The 19,008-nt window shown below is 38.5% G+C and overlaps 1 protein-coding gene across 1 annotated transcript in view; it reads right to left on the reverse strand.

The window, feature by feature from the left end:
* LOC138326460 (general transcription factor 3C polypeptide 3-like) overlaps positions 1-19,008 on the reverse strand; it is a 70,091-nt gene that overhangs the window by 17,649 nt on the left and 33,434 nt on the right. The window contains 2 exon segments of the mRNA XM_069272562.1: positions 11,749-11,862; positions 14,631-14,701. Coding sequence (XP_069128663.1) covers positions 11,752-11,862; positions 14,631-14,701 — 182 coding nt within the window. The 3' untranslated portion in view covers positions 11,749-11,751.

Here is a 19,008-nt window from a genome sequence, read left to right on the forward strand (position 1 = left end):
AGATCTAAGTTACGACTATCATTAATGTAAGAAAACAGGTATTTAACTGTTGAAGGTGCATTTACCCAGGTAACTGATGAGTTTAATATCTCTAGTAATATGATACTTTGGAGATACAATAACTCACACATTCAATTTTCTCCCATACTTCACAGGGATATCCCGTGGTTGCTAGGGAAAAGATATCTCTATCTTACACAGGGGGTGTAAGACAGCTCACATGCGCTAGACAATAACGTGACGTCATCAATGCAGCGTAACTGCGGCGCACATTGTAGATGTCATCAATTTTGACGCATAACGACGTTCCTGCGATCATGGCAAAATGAAAAAGCTGCAAACTAAGTGGAATTTCATCATTTTTTCTTCTAAGTATGGCAGAAAAAGAATCAAACATGAGTCCGTGAATTGGACAGGGATATCTAAACCCTCGTGAAAGATTTTGGCCGCCAACCCTCGGCTTGCCTCGGGTTGACCGGCCAAACTTTTTCACTCAGGTTGAGATATCCCTGTCCACTTCACAGACCCATGTCAGATTCTATTAATCTTTTCCCATTCTACTTCCAGTAGTGATCTGTTCATTTTATCAAAACCAGAGTCTTAAAGATGCGCCACCGCTGACAAACAATCTTTTTTTCTATCAAAAACAGAAGAAGACAAATTAGTATTTTTCTTCAGTTACAAAATTTACTCACTTTACACCATTATCATCATTGAAAAGTTTGAGCTTCTGAATTACTTCAAGAGAAATATATCAAAAATAATTAATTGTATCCCCAAAACATGTGATCCCAGAGGGATCTTGGCCCAACCAAAGAATGATCTATGTCTGACAACTGAAAGAGTGATCTCCTCTCTGTTTTCAAAACTTTTACCACACACTAAATATGATATTTGAGAAAGACCTTTTCAGTACTTTCTAAGATATATAGTAGTGCCAAACAATTATCAAAATTTAAGATGGTGGCCTGCTCGCCATCTTGTTGACTGATATGTCCCAAAATGCAATATATAACAATCCCTTCAATACTTTCTGAGAAATAGCAGTAACAAATTTCAACTATCAAAAATTCAAGAAGGTGGCCTGTTACCTTACCTGTACTAAAGGTATTTTGATCCCTGGAGAATATCAGCACCTTATCTGCATGTACTAATGTTATTTTTATCCCTGGAGAATATCAGCACCTTACCTGTACTGGAGTTATTTTGATCCCTAGAGAATATCAACATTTACATGTACTAAAGTTACTTTGATCCCTGGAGAATATTAGCACCTTAATTGTACTAAATTTATTATGATCCCTAGAGAATATCAGCATCTTACCTGTACTAAAGTTACTTTGATCCTTTGAGAATAGCAGCACCTTACCTGTACTAAAGTTATTTTGATCCCTAGAGAATACCTTACCTGTACTTAAGTTATTTTGATCCCTAGAGAATAGCAGCACCTTACCTGTATTAGTTATTTTGATCCCTAGAGAATATCTTACCTGTACTAAAATTATTTTGATCCATAGAGAATATCAGGCTTTTTTTATCAGCACTTTACCTATACTTAAGGTATTTTGATCCCTAAAGAATACCTTACCTGTAATAAAGTTACTATGATCCCTGGAGAAAATCAGCACCTTACCTATATAAAATTCTATTCCATGGTGACTATCACAGAAACCTCCAAGCACTCTAGCTTGTTGAATGTGGCTGCTGAGATTTAGAGACTGTTTCTGACTGCAGATCAGTGGCAGTATTGTGTCACACACCAGACTGTCGGCTGTATAATGGTAGTCCCCACCTCGTTACACACATACAGTCCTTAATATAAGCCTTCGATCCCCCTCTCACCAAATCAATACACACGTAATATCTATCTACAGGTCCAACACTTTAAGTGTCATGTCTCCTCTCTTAATCACTATGTTAATGTAGACTTGTCACCCATCTCTAGAATATTACAATAATCACTTAAATTTTGTTTGATAATTTTTGTCTTGGCGATATGTGTATTTCTAGGTTTGAAAATAGAGAGAGATTATTTAATTTATTATGAGAACTGCGCTGAGTAAATCCTATCAACAATGCAACGGCTCCAAATGGACAATTTCATCACATTAGAAATATGGTAGTGTATAGAGACTACTTTGCTATAAACACCATTTTTCTTTGCCCACTAGGTAAGTCTAAAACTGTCTTATTCTTAGACTTCCCCAATCACTAACGATATAATAAAAATGTGTTATTTTTTATTGGCACCGCAAAAACTTACCAGTAAGTCTAAAACTGTTCTATGATTCTGGGGCCAGGATAATATGCAAATCAATGAATAATTATTTTTGTTTTTGTCAAAGATAAGGAGAACTTTGACTTTGTACAAAGCCCCACAGAAATCAATGCAGAGGAATATGCAAGTAGGTTTTTTTACCTTAACCCCATCCTCGATACTCCGGGGGTTCCGATCACTTACGATCTCTACACCCTTGAACTATCTCACAGTAAAACTTGAGGTAACAGAACAGGTAATTAAGTTTTTGATACACATCAAAAGAATTATATAACGGTACACTTCGGTTGACCATGTGACTTATGAAGTTGGTCGCCACTCTCTCTGTAGTCTCCCAATCGTAATTGATTGGAACCCCTGGAGTATCTAGGATGCCTTAAACTTTAATCAGTATTTCACAGCACCAACAATAGATTATACAATTACCTAGGTATATTTTCCAACTATCTCCCTAATACTATGTCAGTGTTTGACCCTTTATGAAGGGAGCCGCGGTAGGCAAGTGCTTACAATGTGTCAACATATTACCAACCCGGGGTTATGAGTTTGAATCTTATATGGGACAGTTTCATATAATTGCTGGTTTTTCTACAGGAACTCTGGCTTTTCTTGTCCTCCTGGCACGTCCTTGAATGACCCTGACTATTAATAGGATGTTCAACTAATCAAAGCAAATGTTCACCTTTATGACCTTTGCTGGTGATTTTATTTGTCTCCAAGTCAGTCATATGTTTTATCAGTAATATGGTGTGGAAGATTTTTACTGACCATCAGGCCAATGTGATAACACAGTCTGGATTACTGGTGTAAAGTCTTGTCAGCTTCATCACAACATCTTCAACGTAAAAATCACTGATGCTAAAGAAGCAACAGACTTACCGCATACTGCATGTGGGCAAAAAACTCTTAGCAATGGAAAGGACTATTTCTTCTATCTAAATAACCCTGATTGTGTCTTTAGTGTTGCTTTCTTCAAGGTGACTTTCCCATCACGTTAAGCTGACTTACCACCTAGTTGGCTTTACACACAGAACATTGATCTATTGTGGCGAGATAAAGCCCGGTTATTATATTCTTGCTACAGGCAACCAATGATACAGTTTAATTTCCTGTGGAGAGCTTAATATCCAGTGTCTGTAATGACTGTGTTTATTAGAAAAAATCTTTTCCTATATTTGGTGCCATGTTAAGCCTCATTTTCCACTATTACATCTGATTGTGTTTCTTCTGTATACAAAAAAAACTGGGTTATAATAAATCCTTGATTTCTTCTGTATACAAAACAAGGACATAGTCATTCAGATCCCCCGCCAATGGAGATATCAAAGCTGAAGTAAGTTTGATTGTGAAGACTTATGTGTATGAAAAAAAAACAGGAAAAAGGAAGTTGAGCTAAAGAATGAGATGGAGTATAATTCAAGTAGAGCGGGGCTGCAATTGTTGAATCAGGTATACAGCCTTGACATTTATATTAGACTATATACACAAAGATGGGTGGAGTTTTGCAAAGTAACATTTACTATTTACCATGATATTTTCAGCAATATTTCCATGGTAACGAAAAAAGTGCAAAAAATGAAAACCAAACAAGAGATCCCAGAGGGATCTTGGCTCCCACCAAAGAATGATCTATGTCTGACAAAGGAAAGAGGGATCTTTTCTCTGCTTTTCAAACTTTTACTACATATTACTACATATGAAATTTGAGAATGATCCTTTGAGTACTTTCTGAGATATATAATAGTAACAAACTTCAATTATAAAAAAACAAGATGGCTACCTGTCAGCCATCTTTTTGACCAATCTGAATATGCAATCTGCACAACTAAGGTCCTAGGGGAACTTACATATAAAATTTTAGACAGATCAGTTCAGTGCTTTTCTGAGATAAAATGGTAACAATTTTAAATTAAGCTTCAACTATCAAAATCAAAGATGGCGGCCTGTCGGCCATCTTGTTCACTTTTTGGTCCGAAAATGCGATATGCACAACTAAACCCCTAGGGAAACCTGCACATGCAATTTGACACAGATCCCTTGAGCACTTTCTGAGAAATAGCGGTAACAAAATTCAATTGTCAAAATCCAAGATGGTGTCCTGTCGGCCATCTTGTTCACCGATTGGTACCAAAATGCAATATGCATAACCAGGGACCTAGGGGACCATGCATATGAAATTTGAGACAGATCCCTTCAGTACTTTTTGAGAAATAGCGGTAACAAACTTCAATTGTCAAATTCAAAGATGGCCGCCTGTCGGCCATCTTGTCGACCGATTGGTCCAAAAATGCAATTTGCATAACCAGGGATCTTGGGGACCATGCACATGAAATTTGAGACAGACCACTTCAGTACTTTTTGAGAAATAGCAGTAACAAACTTCAATTGTCATAATCCAAGATGGCAGCCTGTCGGCCATCTTGTTGATCGATCAGTCCCAAAATGCAATATGCACAACTAGGGCCCTCGGGGAAACTACAGGTGAAATTTGAAAAGAATCCCTTCAGTACTTTCTGAGAAATAGCGGTAACAAACTTTAATTGTCAAAATCCAAGATGGCTGCCTGGCGGCCATTTTGTTGACCGATTGGTACCAAAATGCAATATGCACAACTAGGGCCCTAGGGGAACCTACATATAAAATTTGAGAAAGATCCCTTCAGTCCTTTCTGAGAAATAGCGGTAACAAGAATTGTAAACGGACGGAAGGGCGGACGGACGGAAGGATGGAAGGACAGACAACGGACCACGGATGAAAAGCGATTTGAATAGCCCACCATCATCAGATGGTGGGCTAAAAATAGCAAAAGATACTACTAGACCATAAAAAGAATGTGTCTATGAAGTTTCGTGGAAATATCTCTGCTGGTTTTAGAGTTATGCTCCAGAAATGAACCTGCTACAAAAATATGATATTTTCAGCAATGTTTCTATGGTTACAGAAAAAGGCACAAAAAGTGAAAACTTAAAAATAGCAAAAGGCACTACTATACCATAACAACAATGTGTCTTTGAAGTTTCATGGAAATATCTCTGCTGGTTTTAGAGTTGTGCTCCGGAGACGATTCTTACACAAAAATCTTCCATTTTCAGCAATATTTCCATGGTTACAGAAAAAAGTACAAAAAGTGATGACCTTAAAATAGCAAAAGGCACTAGACCATAAGACTAATGTGCCTATGGAGTTCCGTGCATATATCTCAACTGGTTTTCCAGTTATGCTGCGGAAACGAACCTGCTACAAAAATATGATATTTTCAGCAATGTTTCCTTGGTTACGGAAAAAGTGCAAAAAATGAAAACCTAAAAATAGCAAAAGGCACTACTAGACCATAACAACAATGTGTCTATGAAGTTTCATGGAAATATCTCTGCTGGTTTTAGAGTTGTGCTACAGAAACGGTTCTTACACAAAAATCTGCCATTTTCAGCAATGTTTCCATGGTTACAGAAAAAAGTACAAAAAGTGAAAACCTTAAAATAGCAAAAGGCACTACTAGACCATAAGACCAATGTGTCTATGAAGTTTCGTGGAAATATCTCCTCTGGTTTTAGAGTTATGCTCCAGAAACCAACCTGGTACAAAAATATGATATTTTCAGCAATGTTTCCATGGTTACGGAAAAAATGCAAAAAATGAAAACCTAAAAATAGCAAAAGGCACTACTAGACCATAAGACCAATGTGTGTATGAAGTTTCGTGTAAATATCTCTACTGGTTTTAGAGTTATGCTCCGGAAACCATTCGTACGGACTGACGGACGGAACCAATTTGTATATCCCCCGCCAACTTCGTTGGGTGGGGGGATAAAAACAGGGTTATAATAAATCTTTGATTTCTTCTGTATACAAAAAAACAGGGTTATAATAAATCTTTGATTTCTTCTATATACAAAAAAAACAGGGTTATAATAAATCTTTGATTTCTTCTGTATACAAAAAACAGGGTTATAATAAATCTTTGATTTCTTCTGTATACAAAAAAACAGGGTTATAATAAATCTTTGATTTCTTCTGTATATAAAAAACCAGGGTTATAACAAATCTTTGAGGACAAAGAAGACTAGTTCATAATGAATTTGTCACATCGAGTTTGCCTCTGGGTTGTTTAGTTTTATGTCTTATCAACAGCCAGTGTCATGTAAGAACGCGCCAGGTTTGATGGTGGAGGAAAACCGGAGTACCCTGAGAAAAACCACCAACCAGCAATCAGTACTTGGCAACTGCCCAACATGGGATTTGAACTTGCATCCCAGAGCTGAAGGGCTTGTGGCCATGGTCCCTTCAGAGTTTCCATATTTGACCCAATAAGCATCCTTGTAACAGCCACAGTCAATAAAGGACATGCCATGTTTACAAAGTGAGAAACATCCCCTCCCATCCACCCCAACCAACTGCCTCAAACAGGATTCAAATCTCAACGCACAGATAGAGGGCTTGCGGTGATATTTTAGGTCATCTTAACCACTACCCCACTGTTTCCACCCTCATCGCCACTGATACAGCTACTAATGAAAGCAAAATTTACAAATGACGCAAACAAATTCCATTATAATGTAATGACACAGTAATATAATTCCTCAGCGAGTGTAAGCTGAGGCAGATGTCTGAGATTCTGTGAGATGATGCTAATGCAACAGGACACAGAGAGAGATAAAGGCCAGACAATCAATGATTAGCCAGCGGTACCAGCGCTAAATGTCAACACTGTAATTGCCCCACAAGAAAATCAATGTTAGGATAGACAGACTCATTAATTAACTTGGACAAACAACGAGCACTTGTGCTTGTTCAATAGATCAACAGGCTCATTGAAGACTTTACCTCCTTATAGGTACTTGTAATCTTATGCAACAGTCTCAAAATCTAACAAGGCCAGTGCCTTTCTTTAGCAGCAGAAATCTAATATAGCTAGTATTTTATATTGCTACCAGCAAACAAATGTAAGTAGTATTATAACAGAAAACCAGTATACTTATCACTACATACCAGACATACATGTACAACTTACAATTAACAACATAATAACGAAACCAAAACAGATTCAAAAAGGGCAAATATTAGTGAGGCTTGCAGAGTGCATGCCAGCCAAAATCCTTTACAAAGGTTCAATTTGTCCCTACCTATTTAAAAGACTTATTATGTATAATCATTTTGTACCCTATTCAAATGAATAAAGTTGACCAAATAACAGTAATTTAGAATATTCATCATGTCATCTTAACAGGTGGGTATGCATCAAAAGTTTAAAACCTTATTTACATTTAATGTACTGGTTATGCTGCATGCAGCTCATAGCTGTTATTATATAAGACAACTGCTTGACTCATGAAATGTTAGCATTTAATTTCAAAAATATTTTTGAAATACTTTAAGTAACATGTTTCTTGCCTAAGTCTATGAATGATCAATTAATGTTTTGTAGATTACAGAAAATATAATATGAAGCAAAATCAATTTTTGATTTTCAAAACTCTCCCTTAAGACTACCGGATACACAATGTGTCACTTTCACATTTGAACTTGCCGAAGGCTCATAATCCACAATACTGTGTTTCTGTTATCAGAGTATGCACTGTCTGCTAACTTAGATAAGGCACATAATCCACAATACAGTGTTTCTGTTATCAGAGTACCGTATTTTTGCGCGTATAGTGCGCACTTTTTTTCATAATCTATCAAGTGAAAAGTTGGGGGTGCGCACTATACGCAGGTACAAGGCATGGCCAGGTCCTGGGTTATGATCACCGACCGGCAGGTCCGAGCTATGCAGTAACATTTTGTACACGTTGTCGTGTAATTATGATTAAATACTTGGATCTTTAAGTCAATGGTCAATGCATATATTCAATATAAAAGGAAAACATCTCTTGAAATTTTTATCTTTAATTCCTTGAAAGTCCGTTTTGAGAGCACGTGTGTTCATGACCGGATTCATGTTACGATCGTGAATCTTCAGTAAGGTATCTCCAAATCTAAATGGCTAAATGAATATAGCCTGGAGCTTGAAACGATGTATAAGTGTGTAATTAATTCGTCACATTAGACAGATTACCTTATAAATAAGTTTCTCCAGCATGTGAAAACTTTTAAACTTGCAAATGTTTACGGAAGTGAGTGTAATCCCACATGCAGAGCCAGGAAATTAAATACGAAACTAATACCTTCCAACATTAACACTGACCAATCGGCACTGTAAATGATGGTATGACTGTAAAATTTACTCTTATTACTATCTTTTGAAATGGTTCTGTAAGATATCATCCTGATTTCAATACTAATTGAAACAAGGAGCCGCAAAGCTTGGCATTATCCCCCGCGCCCAGTTGTATTTTTTAATAAATTTCCATGGTAACAGAAAAAGTATTGAAAATGGAAGGTTCCCATTAGAAAAAGGCACAACTAGAGCACTAGCCTAACATGTACAGAAAGTTTCGTGTAGCCAAATTGAACGGTTTTCGAGTTATAGCCCGGAATAGAAAGGAAACTTTAATAATATGGTTTTTTTTAATAAGTTTCCATGGTAACAGAAAAAGTATCGAAAATGAAAGGTTCCCATTAGCAAAAGGCACAACTAAGCACTAGCCTAACATGTACAGAAAGTTTCGTGTAGCCAAGTTGAACGGTTTTCGAGTTATAGCCCGGAATAGAAAGGAAACTTTAATAATATGGTATTTTTTAATAAGTTTCCATGGTAACAGAAAAAGTATTGAAAATGGAAGGTTCCCATTAGAAAAAGGCACAACTAGAGCACTAGCCTAACATGTACAGAAAGTTTCGTGTAGCCAAATTGAACGGTTTTCGAGTTATAGCCCGGAATAGAAAGGAAACTTTAATAATATGGTATTTTTGAATAAGTTTCCATGGTAACAGAAAAAGTATCGAAAATGAAAGGTTACCATTAGCAAAAGGCACAACTAGAGCACTAGCCTAACATGTACAGAAAGTTTCGTGTAGCCAAGTTGAACGGTTTTCGAGTTATAGCCCGGAATAGAAAGGAAACTTTAATAATATGGTATTTTTTAATAAGTTTCCATGGTAACAGAAAAAGTATTGAAAATGGAAGGTTCCCATTAGAAAAAGGCACAACTAGAGCACTAGCCTAACATGTACAGAAAGTTTCGTGTAGCCAAATTGAACGGTTTTTCGAGTTATAGCCCGGAATAGAAAGGAAACTTTAATAATATGGTATTTTTGAATAAGTTTCCATGGTAACAGAAAAAGTATCGAAAATGAAAGGTTACCATTAGCAAAAGGCACAACTAGAGCACTAGCCTAACATGTACAGAAAGTTTCGTGTAGCCAAGTTGAACGGTTTTCGAGTTATAGCCCGGAATAGAAAGGAAACTTTAATAATATGGTATTTTTTAATAAGTTTCCATGGTAACAGAAAAAGTATTGAAAATGGAAGGTTCCCATTAGAAAAAGGCACAACTAGGAGCACTAGCCTAACATGTACAGAAAGTTTCGTGTAGCCAAGTTGAACGGTTTTCGAGTTATAGCCCGGAATAGAAAGGAAACTTTAATAATATGGTATTTTTGAATAAGTTTCCATGGTAACAGAAAAAGTATCGAAAATGAAAGGTTCCCATTAGCAAAAGGCACAACTAGAGCACTAGCCTAACATGTACAGAAAGTTTCGTGTAGCCAAGTTGAACGGTTTAGGAGTTATAGCCCGGAAACGATACTCGGACGGACGGACGGACGGACGCACGCACGGACGGACGGACAGAGCCCAAATCAATATCCCCCGCAAACGCGTTTCGCGGGGGATAATAATTGAGAATACGGAAGCGTGCAGTCAGTAATCAAATATGGCGGCCACCTGTGGTTGATTGGCCTACTCAGTCGGCTTTCCAGCTAATATCTTGGACAATGATTAAATCTAAATGCCGAACAGATACACAATAGACTTGATTGATACCACTTGGAATTACACAAGGTATGGTTAATTATTTGATTGTAGAACCATCGTTGTTGATATCCTCATTATAGTGTCACCGGCAATTCACAAGCTAACTAGGCTTAGGCCTGCCGTTGTGTAAACAAAGTGTCAATCATCGTGTCAAACTCCTCTCGCCAGTTAATTTTAATGAACAGAAGGTTGTTTTAAGCACTGATAAACAATAAGAACCGTTTGATTTTGTTCTTCAAAAGTGTTTGGAGGCAATGCAAAATGTTGTGAACGAAGATACAAAAACAGATTTTTTTTGTAAATATTTTTTTTTCCAAAATGAAACTCAAAAACGTACCTGCGCACTATACGCGGGTGCGCACTATACGCGCAAAAATACGGTATGCAATGTCTGCTAACTTAGATAAGACACATAATTCACATTCTTATTCACCCGTTTGTAATTTCTTTTTTTTCCAGTCAATCATCCTCAATCCCAATCTCTTATCAATAATAAACCTCACTATTAGCTGAAGAAAGCTTACGAGTGCTTCACAAGAATATTTCATTTTTCTTCTTTTTTATTTTTTTGTCAGCTTAATAATTTTTATCAAGATTATCCATATCAAGTATTTTGATATAAGAGACCTAAATTAATGGGCTGAATTACATCTAATTTTTAAAATAAGCTTAAAACATATCTGATCCCAGTAATCTTATGACGACAAAGTTCTTTCATATAATGTTGTCCTATATTCATACATGCTAAAGGAAATTTTAGGTCTGTTGACTATATTCGATTGAGCAAGTTAAACAAGTGCAAACTTGAATAAAAATCTTCCACTTGAACAAATGGTAATCTTTCAACTCCAGAAACTATCTATCCATGGACTCTTTATATCAGTTATTGAGAATGCAAACTTAAAATCTTACCCATGTGACATTACTCTTGATCAAAGTCATTTATTTTAGCAAACTTGCATATCCATCACCCCATATCTCAGCAGGCCCACCCTTAGGCCTCAGAGGATATTTTAGACTGTTACCAGAAGAATGAAGAAAGAGATGAACTGTCAGTTGACAATGATGTGTAGCAAAATAGAACAACACCCATCATTGTCCTTCACTTCTAACAGAAATTAGAACTGTTGTACAGGAGGCCAACTTAAATCCCCCACCTACATCCCCAAAACGCCCCCCAACCCTAATGTTCCAACAGAGATTATGCACATCTTCACTGTATAAGGATTATTGCCACAAAGTTTTATTGAAATCCCTGCAGTAGTTTAGGAGGAGTAGCCATTTAATAAGTTTTGTAACAATGGGGCATAACTCTGAAAAAGGTAAGGTATCTTGGTCCGATATAGATTACACATATTAGTACTGTGGAAGGGTTTCTGACATTAAGTTTTGTTACAATCCATCAAATAGTTCAGGAGGAGTAGTTGGTCAATCAATGTGGCACAGACTGAAATGAACAACCTGAAATCCAGTATAACCCCTCTCCCTTCTAACTTTGTTGCAGGAGTTAGAGAAGGTTGGAGGGAGGTATAATAAGAAAAAACAACTAGACTTACAGTTCATATAACCAGGTACTTGTTGACTATATGAGCAGCCAGGTCATGTGATTCACTGTTCTGGTAGATCAAGGCCAGATTGTAGGCAGCTTCATAGGTCAGGTCTAGGATACCCTGTAACATAATAGGTTAACATTAGGGGATACAGACATGGACACACACAAGGCACAGACCGTTACAGACAAGGTACAAACAAGACAAAGAAAATGGCACAGACAAGGTACAGACGAGGCACAGACAAGGTACAGATAAGGCACAAATGAGGCTCAGAAGAGGCACAGACGAGTTACAGGCAAGGCACAGACAAGTTATAGACAAGGCAAAGACAAGCTACAGACGAGGCACAGTCCGGCACAGACAATATCATACAAAAGGCACAGTTAAGGCACAGACAAAACCACAGACAAGGCATAAATGAGGTACAGACAAGGCACAGCAAATGACACAGACAAGGTACAGACAAGGCACAGACAAGGTGCAGATGAGGTACAAACAAGGCACAGACAAGGTATAGACAATGCACAAACATACATACATGGGCACAGACAAGGTACAGACAAGGTACAAACAAGGCACAGACAATGGCACAGACATTTGGCATAGACGAGACACAGACAAGGCACAGACAAGTTGCAGATGAGGCACAGTCTGGCATAGACAATATCATAGACAAGGCACAGATGAGGTACAGACAAGGCACAGACAATGACACAGACACGGTACAGGAAATGCACAATCATACATACATGGGTACAGACAAGGTACAAACAAAGCACAGACAATGGCACAGACGAGGCACAGACAAAGTACAGACAAGGCATACACAAGTTCCAGACAAGGTACAGACAAGGTACAGAAAAGGCACAAACATACATACATGGGCACAGACAAGGCACAGACAAGGCACAAATGCACAAATGAGGCTTAGACAATGAAACAGACAATGGCACAGACGAGGCACAGACAAAGTACAGACAAGGCATACCCAAGGTACTGACAAGGCACACACAAGTTACAGACAAGGCACACACAAGATACAAACAAGGCACAGACCATGGCATAGACAAGGCATAGACGAGGCACAGACAATGGCTCGGACAAGGTCATAGACAAGGCACAGATGAGGCACAGACAAGGCATATACAAGGCACAGACAAGGTACAGAGAAGGCAAAGACAAGGCACAAATGAGGCTTAGACAATGATACAGATAATGGCACAGACAAGGCACAGACAAGGTACAGACAAGGCATACACAAGGTACAGACAAGGCACATACAAGATACAAATAAGGCACAGACCATGGCATAGACAAGGCACAGACAAGGTATATACAAGGCGCACACAATATACAAACAAGGCACAGACAATGGCATAGACAAGGCATAGACGAGGCACAGACAATGGCCCAGACAAGGCCATAGACAAGGCACAAATGAGGCACAGACAAGGCATATACAAGGCACAGACAAGGACAGACAAGGAGCCGCAAAGCTTGGCATTATCCCCCGCGCCCAGTTGTGTATGAAAGCTCAAACATAAAATAAATGAAGCTCATTGTAACTAAGAGTTTAAATCTTGATATTGTCATCCATGTAGGTTTAACTATTTGAACAGAGCAAAAGGCACAACTAGAGCACTAGCCTAGCATGTACAGAAAGTTTCGTGTAGCCAAGTTGAATGGTTTTCGATTATAGCCCGGAATAGAAAGGAAACTTTAATAATATGGTATTTTTTAATAAATTTCCATGGTAACAGAAAAAGTATTGAAAATGGAAGGTTCCCATTAGAAAAAGGCACAACTAGAGCACTAGCCTAACATGTACAGAAAGTTTCGTGTAGCCAAGTTGAACGGTTTTCGAGTTATAGCCCGGAATAGAAAGGAAACTTTAATAATATGGTATTTTTTAATAAGTTTCCATGGTAACAGAAAAAGTATTGAAAATGGAAGGTTCCCATTAGAAAAAGGCACAACTAGAGCACTAGCCTAACATGTACAGAAAGTTTCGTGTAGCCAAGTTGAACGGTTTTCGAGTTATAGCCCGGAATAGAAAGGAAACTTTAATAATATGGTATTTTTTAATAAGTTTCCATGGTAACAAAAAAAGTATCGAAAATGAAAGGTTCCCATTAGCAAAAGGCACAACTAGAGCACTAGCCTAACATGTACAGAAAGTTTCGTGTAGCCAAGTTGAACGGTTTAGGAGTTATAGCCCGGAAACGATACTCGGACAGACGGACGGACGCACGGACGGACGGACGCACGGATGCACGGATGGACAGAGCCCAAATCAATATCCCCCGCAAACGCGTTTCGCGGGGGATAACAAGGCACAGGAAGGCTGAATAGGCATTTATCATACTATTTCAGTAAAAGGCACAATACCTATAAGGTATGAAACTATCATTTTGCTCACATATAAAAAAGGATGAAAAGGATGTTCATTACAAGATAATCATTTTGCCCAGTTTAAAAGGTTAGTGTGTGCAATATCTGTTATAACCTATCGCTTAAACTGATGACAAATCATTATCTGGTGAGAGAAAAGTAAAGTTGTTTCCTCCTGGCAATTTGGAGGTCATACTTTAACATGTTCTACTAATTTTAAATGAAGAACTTCCACATTAATCTTATCAGTCATGAACACAGAGAGTCCTTAACAAATGCTGGACTTGTAAGTTTATACTAGACACATAGAGTCAAGATAGATATTCAGGGAAGGAATAATGAACATGATAAAGGATCAGCTGGTAGGATTATTATGCCCTTCCTCGATAGATGTTGTTTCTAATGGTAACGACAACAATGTTTACAACAAATAATAAATCATCCGGTTTCTAAAAATGACAAATTATTGAATGTTTAGGGAGAACACCACTTACATCAGGATCATCTAAAATTGGCTTCATGTCCAGTACTTTCTGATAATAGTGTATAGCGGCATAGGTCAAACCTGCAATAAACACGTTTTTGTGATGTTACATTCAATCCTTTATATCTTAATGAGTGTTGGGTCAATTTGTCAGAAGCTTGTTTCATCAATATCTCAATAAGACTGTTCAGTAAAACATGGTAACCCTTATAAAACCCTGTGGGCAACTACTACATACACATTATAGGAACCTTGGCCAAGAATACAAATTACTACTATGAATTTGTTGTAAGCGTGATTGTTAAAAACATATTTTACTGTAATACAATGTCCTCAATACCATTTAAATCCATACCTTCTTCACTTTTTTGTACATTTATCTATGCACACATCTAAAAGTGACATTAAAGACACAACATAAGTTTGAAACCCTAAGGCAGACAGAGAATGAAATCCTTAACAAATTAGTCTAAATATTTTAACATCTGATCAACAGCAAGGGTTATTTAAGGATGTGTCAGGTCTATGGTGGAGGAAAGCCAGAGTATCAGGAGAAAAAGCACCGGCTTAAGGTCAGTACCTTACAACTAAACCACATGGGATTCAAACTCATGATCGATCGAGAGGTGGAGGTGACTTGTGGCAATATGTCGCAACATCTTAACCACTCAGCCACCACAGCGCCCAAGTCCATAACTAGTTGACCTGATATATATCTTTGATCATCATAACAAGAAAAAATGTGATTGTTATAAGACCACAAGTGCACGTCAATCATCTCAGTAGCTGAGTGGTGGAGGTTTTCAAATATCGACTATATATCAACTAGCCTGCCAAATCTGAGTGTGGGGCATCCTCGATATTCCAGGGGTTAGTATCACTGTCATAATATCAACCTCTGGACTTTGTCCATGTAAAATTGAAGGCAGTTCAGGTGGAAGAACTGACATATCACAGGCATGCAAGAGACTTCCTTAAAAGAAACACACTCAACTTCAAAGCCATTCTGTGTACCATTATGCAATTCTTTTGATGTACATCAAGGGACCAAACCACCTGTTCATTTGTTGTTACACACACAGCCTTCAGCTTTGGTATGACAGATTCAAGGGGTGGATATAATGACATTGATAGTAACCGGTAGAATATCGGCGTGTGGGGCAGTTGCCAGCTATTGCATGACTAGATCCATGTATTTTATCCACACTTCATCACCTCCTTAATTTGGTAATTTCCTAAATGTCGCTGGCTGTTGATAGGACATCAAGTAAAAACAGTAAAAGAAATCTTTGACATGTAACAATCAAGAGATTTAACTAACTGGTAAGGAGCTCTCCTTCAATGAAGCTGACTTACCTAACTGGTAAAGAGCTCTCCTTCAATGAAGCTGACTTACCTAACTGGTAAAGAACTCTCCTTCAATGAAGCTGACTTACCTAACTAGTAAGGAGCTCCCCTTCAATGAAGCTGACTTACCTAACTAGTAAGGAGCTCCCCTTCAATGAAGCTGACTTACCTAACTAGTAAGGAGCCCCCCTTCAATGAAGCTGACTTAACTAACTGGTAAAGAACTCTCCTTCAATGAAGCTGACTTACCTAACTAGTAAGGAGCTCCCCTTCAATGAAGCTGACTTACCTAACTGGTAAGGAGCTCTCCTTCAATGAAGCTGACTTACCTAACTAGTAAGGAGCTCTCCTTCAATGAAGCTGACTTAAAAACTGGTAAGGAGCTCTCCTTCAATGAAGCTGACTTACCTAACTGGTAAAGAACTCTCCTTCAATGAAGCTGACTTACCTAACTGGTAAAGAGCTCTCCTTCAATGAAGCTGACATATCTAACTGGTAAAGAACTCTCCTTCAATGAAGCTGACTTACCTAACTGGTAAAGAACTCTCCTTCAATGAAGCTGACTTACCTAACTGGTAAGGAGCTCTCCTTCAATGAAGCTGACTTATCTAACTGGTAAAGACCTCTCCTTCAATGAAGCTGACATATCTAACTGGTAAAGAACTCTCCTTCAATGAAGCTGACTTACCTAACTGGTAAAGAACTCTCATTCAATGAAGCTGATTTACCTAACTGGTAAGGAGCTCTCCTTCAATGAAGCTGACTTACCTAACTGGTAAGGAGCTCTCCTTCATTGAAGCTGACTTAACTAACTGGTAAAGAACTCTCCTTCAATGAAGCTGACTTACCTAACTGGTAAGGAGCTCTCCTTCAATGAAGCTGACTTACCTAACTAGTAAGGAGCTCTCCTTCAATGAAGCTGACTTACCTAACTAGTAAGGAGCTCCCCTTCAATGAAGCTGACTTACCTAACTGGTAAAGAACTCTCCTAACATTGAAGCTGACTTACCTAACTGGTAAGGAGCTCTCCTTCAATGAAGCTGACTTACCTAACTAGTAAGGAGCTCTCCTTCAATGAAGCTGACTTACCTAACTAGTAAGGAGCTCTCCTTCAATGAAGCTGACTTACCTAACTAGTAAGGAGCTCTCCTTCAATGAAGCTGACTTACCTAAGTGGTAAAGAGCTCTCCTTCAATGAAGCTGACTTACCTAACTGGTAAAGAGCTCCCCTTCAATGAAGCTGACTTACCTAACTGGTAAGGAACTCTCCTTCAATAATGCTGACTTACCTAACTGGTAAAGAACTCTCCTAACATTGAAGCTGACTTACCTAACTGGTAAAGAACTCTCCTTCAATGAAGCTGACTTACCTAACTAGTAAGGAGCTCCCCTTCAATGAAGCTGACTTACCTAACTAGTAAGGAGCTCCCCTTCAATGAAGCTGACTTACCTAACTAGTAAGGAGCCCCCCTTCAATGAAGCTGACTTACCTAACTGGTAAAGAACTCTCCTAACATTGAAGCTGACTTACCTAACTGGTAAAGAACTCTCCTTCAATGAAGCTGACTTACCTAACTAGTAAGGAGCTCCCCTTCAATGAAGCTGACTTACCTAACTAGTAAGGAGCTCCCCTTCAATGAAGCTGACTTACCTAACTAGTAAGGAGCCCCCCTTCAATGAAGCTGACTTAACTAACTGGTAAAGAACTCTCCTTCAATGAAGCTGACTTACCTAACTAGTAAGGAGCTCCCCTTCAATGAAGCTGACTTACCTAACTGGTAAGGAGCTCTCCTTCAATGAAGCTGACTTACCTAACTAGTAAGGAGCTCTCCTTCAATGAAGCTGACTTAAAAACTGGTAAGGAGCTCTCCTTCAATGAAGCTGACTTACCTAACTGGTAAAGAACTCTCCTTCAATGAAGCTGACTTACCTAACTGGTAAAGAGCTCTCCTTCAATGAAGCTGACATATCTAACTGGTAAAGAACTCTCCTTCAATGAAGCTGACTTACCTAACTGGTAAAGAACTCTCCTTCAATGAAGCTGACTTACCTAACTGGTAAGGAGCTCTCCTTCAATGAAGCTGACTTATCTAACTGGTAAAGACCTCTCCTTCAATGAAGCTGACATATCTAACTGGTAAAGAACTCTCCTTCAATGAAGCTGACTTACCTAACTGGTAAAGAACTCTCATTCAATGAAGCTGATTTACCTAACTGGTAAGGAGCTCTCCTTCAATGAAGCTGACTTACCTAACTGGTAAGGAGCTCTCTTTCATTGAAGCTGACTTAACTAACTGGTAAAGAACTCTCCTTCAATGAAGCTGACTTACCTAACTGGTAAGGAGCTCTCCTTCAATGAAGCTGACTTACCTAACTAGTAAGGAGCTCTCCTTCAATGAAGCTGACTTACCTAACTAGTAAGGAGCTCCCCTTCAATGAAGCTGACTTACCTAACTGGTAAAGAACTCTCCTAACATTGAAGCTGACTTACCTAACTGGTAAGGAGCTCTCCTTCAATGAAGCTGACTTACCTAACTAGTAAGGAGCTCTCCTTCAATGAAGCTGACTTACCTAACTAGTAAGGAGCTCTCCTTCAATGAAGCTGACTTACCTAACTAGTAAGGAGCTCTCCTTCAATGAAGCTGACTTACCTAAGTGGTAAAGAGCTCTCCTTCAATGAAGCTGACTTACCTAACTGGTAAAGAGCTCCCCTTCAATGAAGCTGACTTACCTAACTGGTAAGGAACTCTCCTTCAATAAAGCTGACTTACCTAACTGGTAAAGAACTCTCCTAACATTGAAGCTGACTTACCAACTGGTAAAGAGCTCCCCTTCAATGAAGCTGACTTACCTAACCGGTAAAGAGCTCCCCTTCAATGAAGCTGACTCACCTAACTGGTAAGGAGCTCTCCTTCAATGAAGCTGACTTACCTAACTGGTAAAGAACTCTCCTTCAATGAAGCTGACTTACCTAACTGGTAAAGAGCACTCCTTCAATGAAGCTGACTTACCTAACTGGTAAAGAACTCTCCTTCAATGAA

Source organism: Argopecten irradians, chromosome 6, assembly GCF_041381155.1.
Source record: "Argopecten irradians isolate NY chromosome 6, Ai_NY, whole genome shotgun sequence".
Lineage (NCBI taxonomy): Eukaryota > Metazoa > Mollusca > Bivalvia > Pectinida > Pectinidae > Argopecten > Argopecten irradians.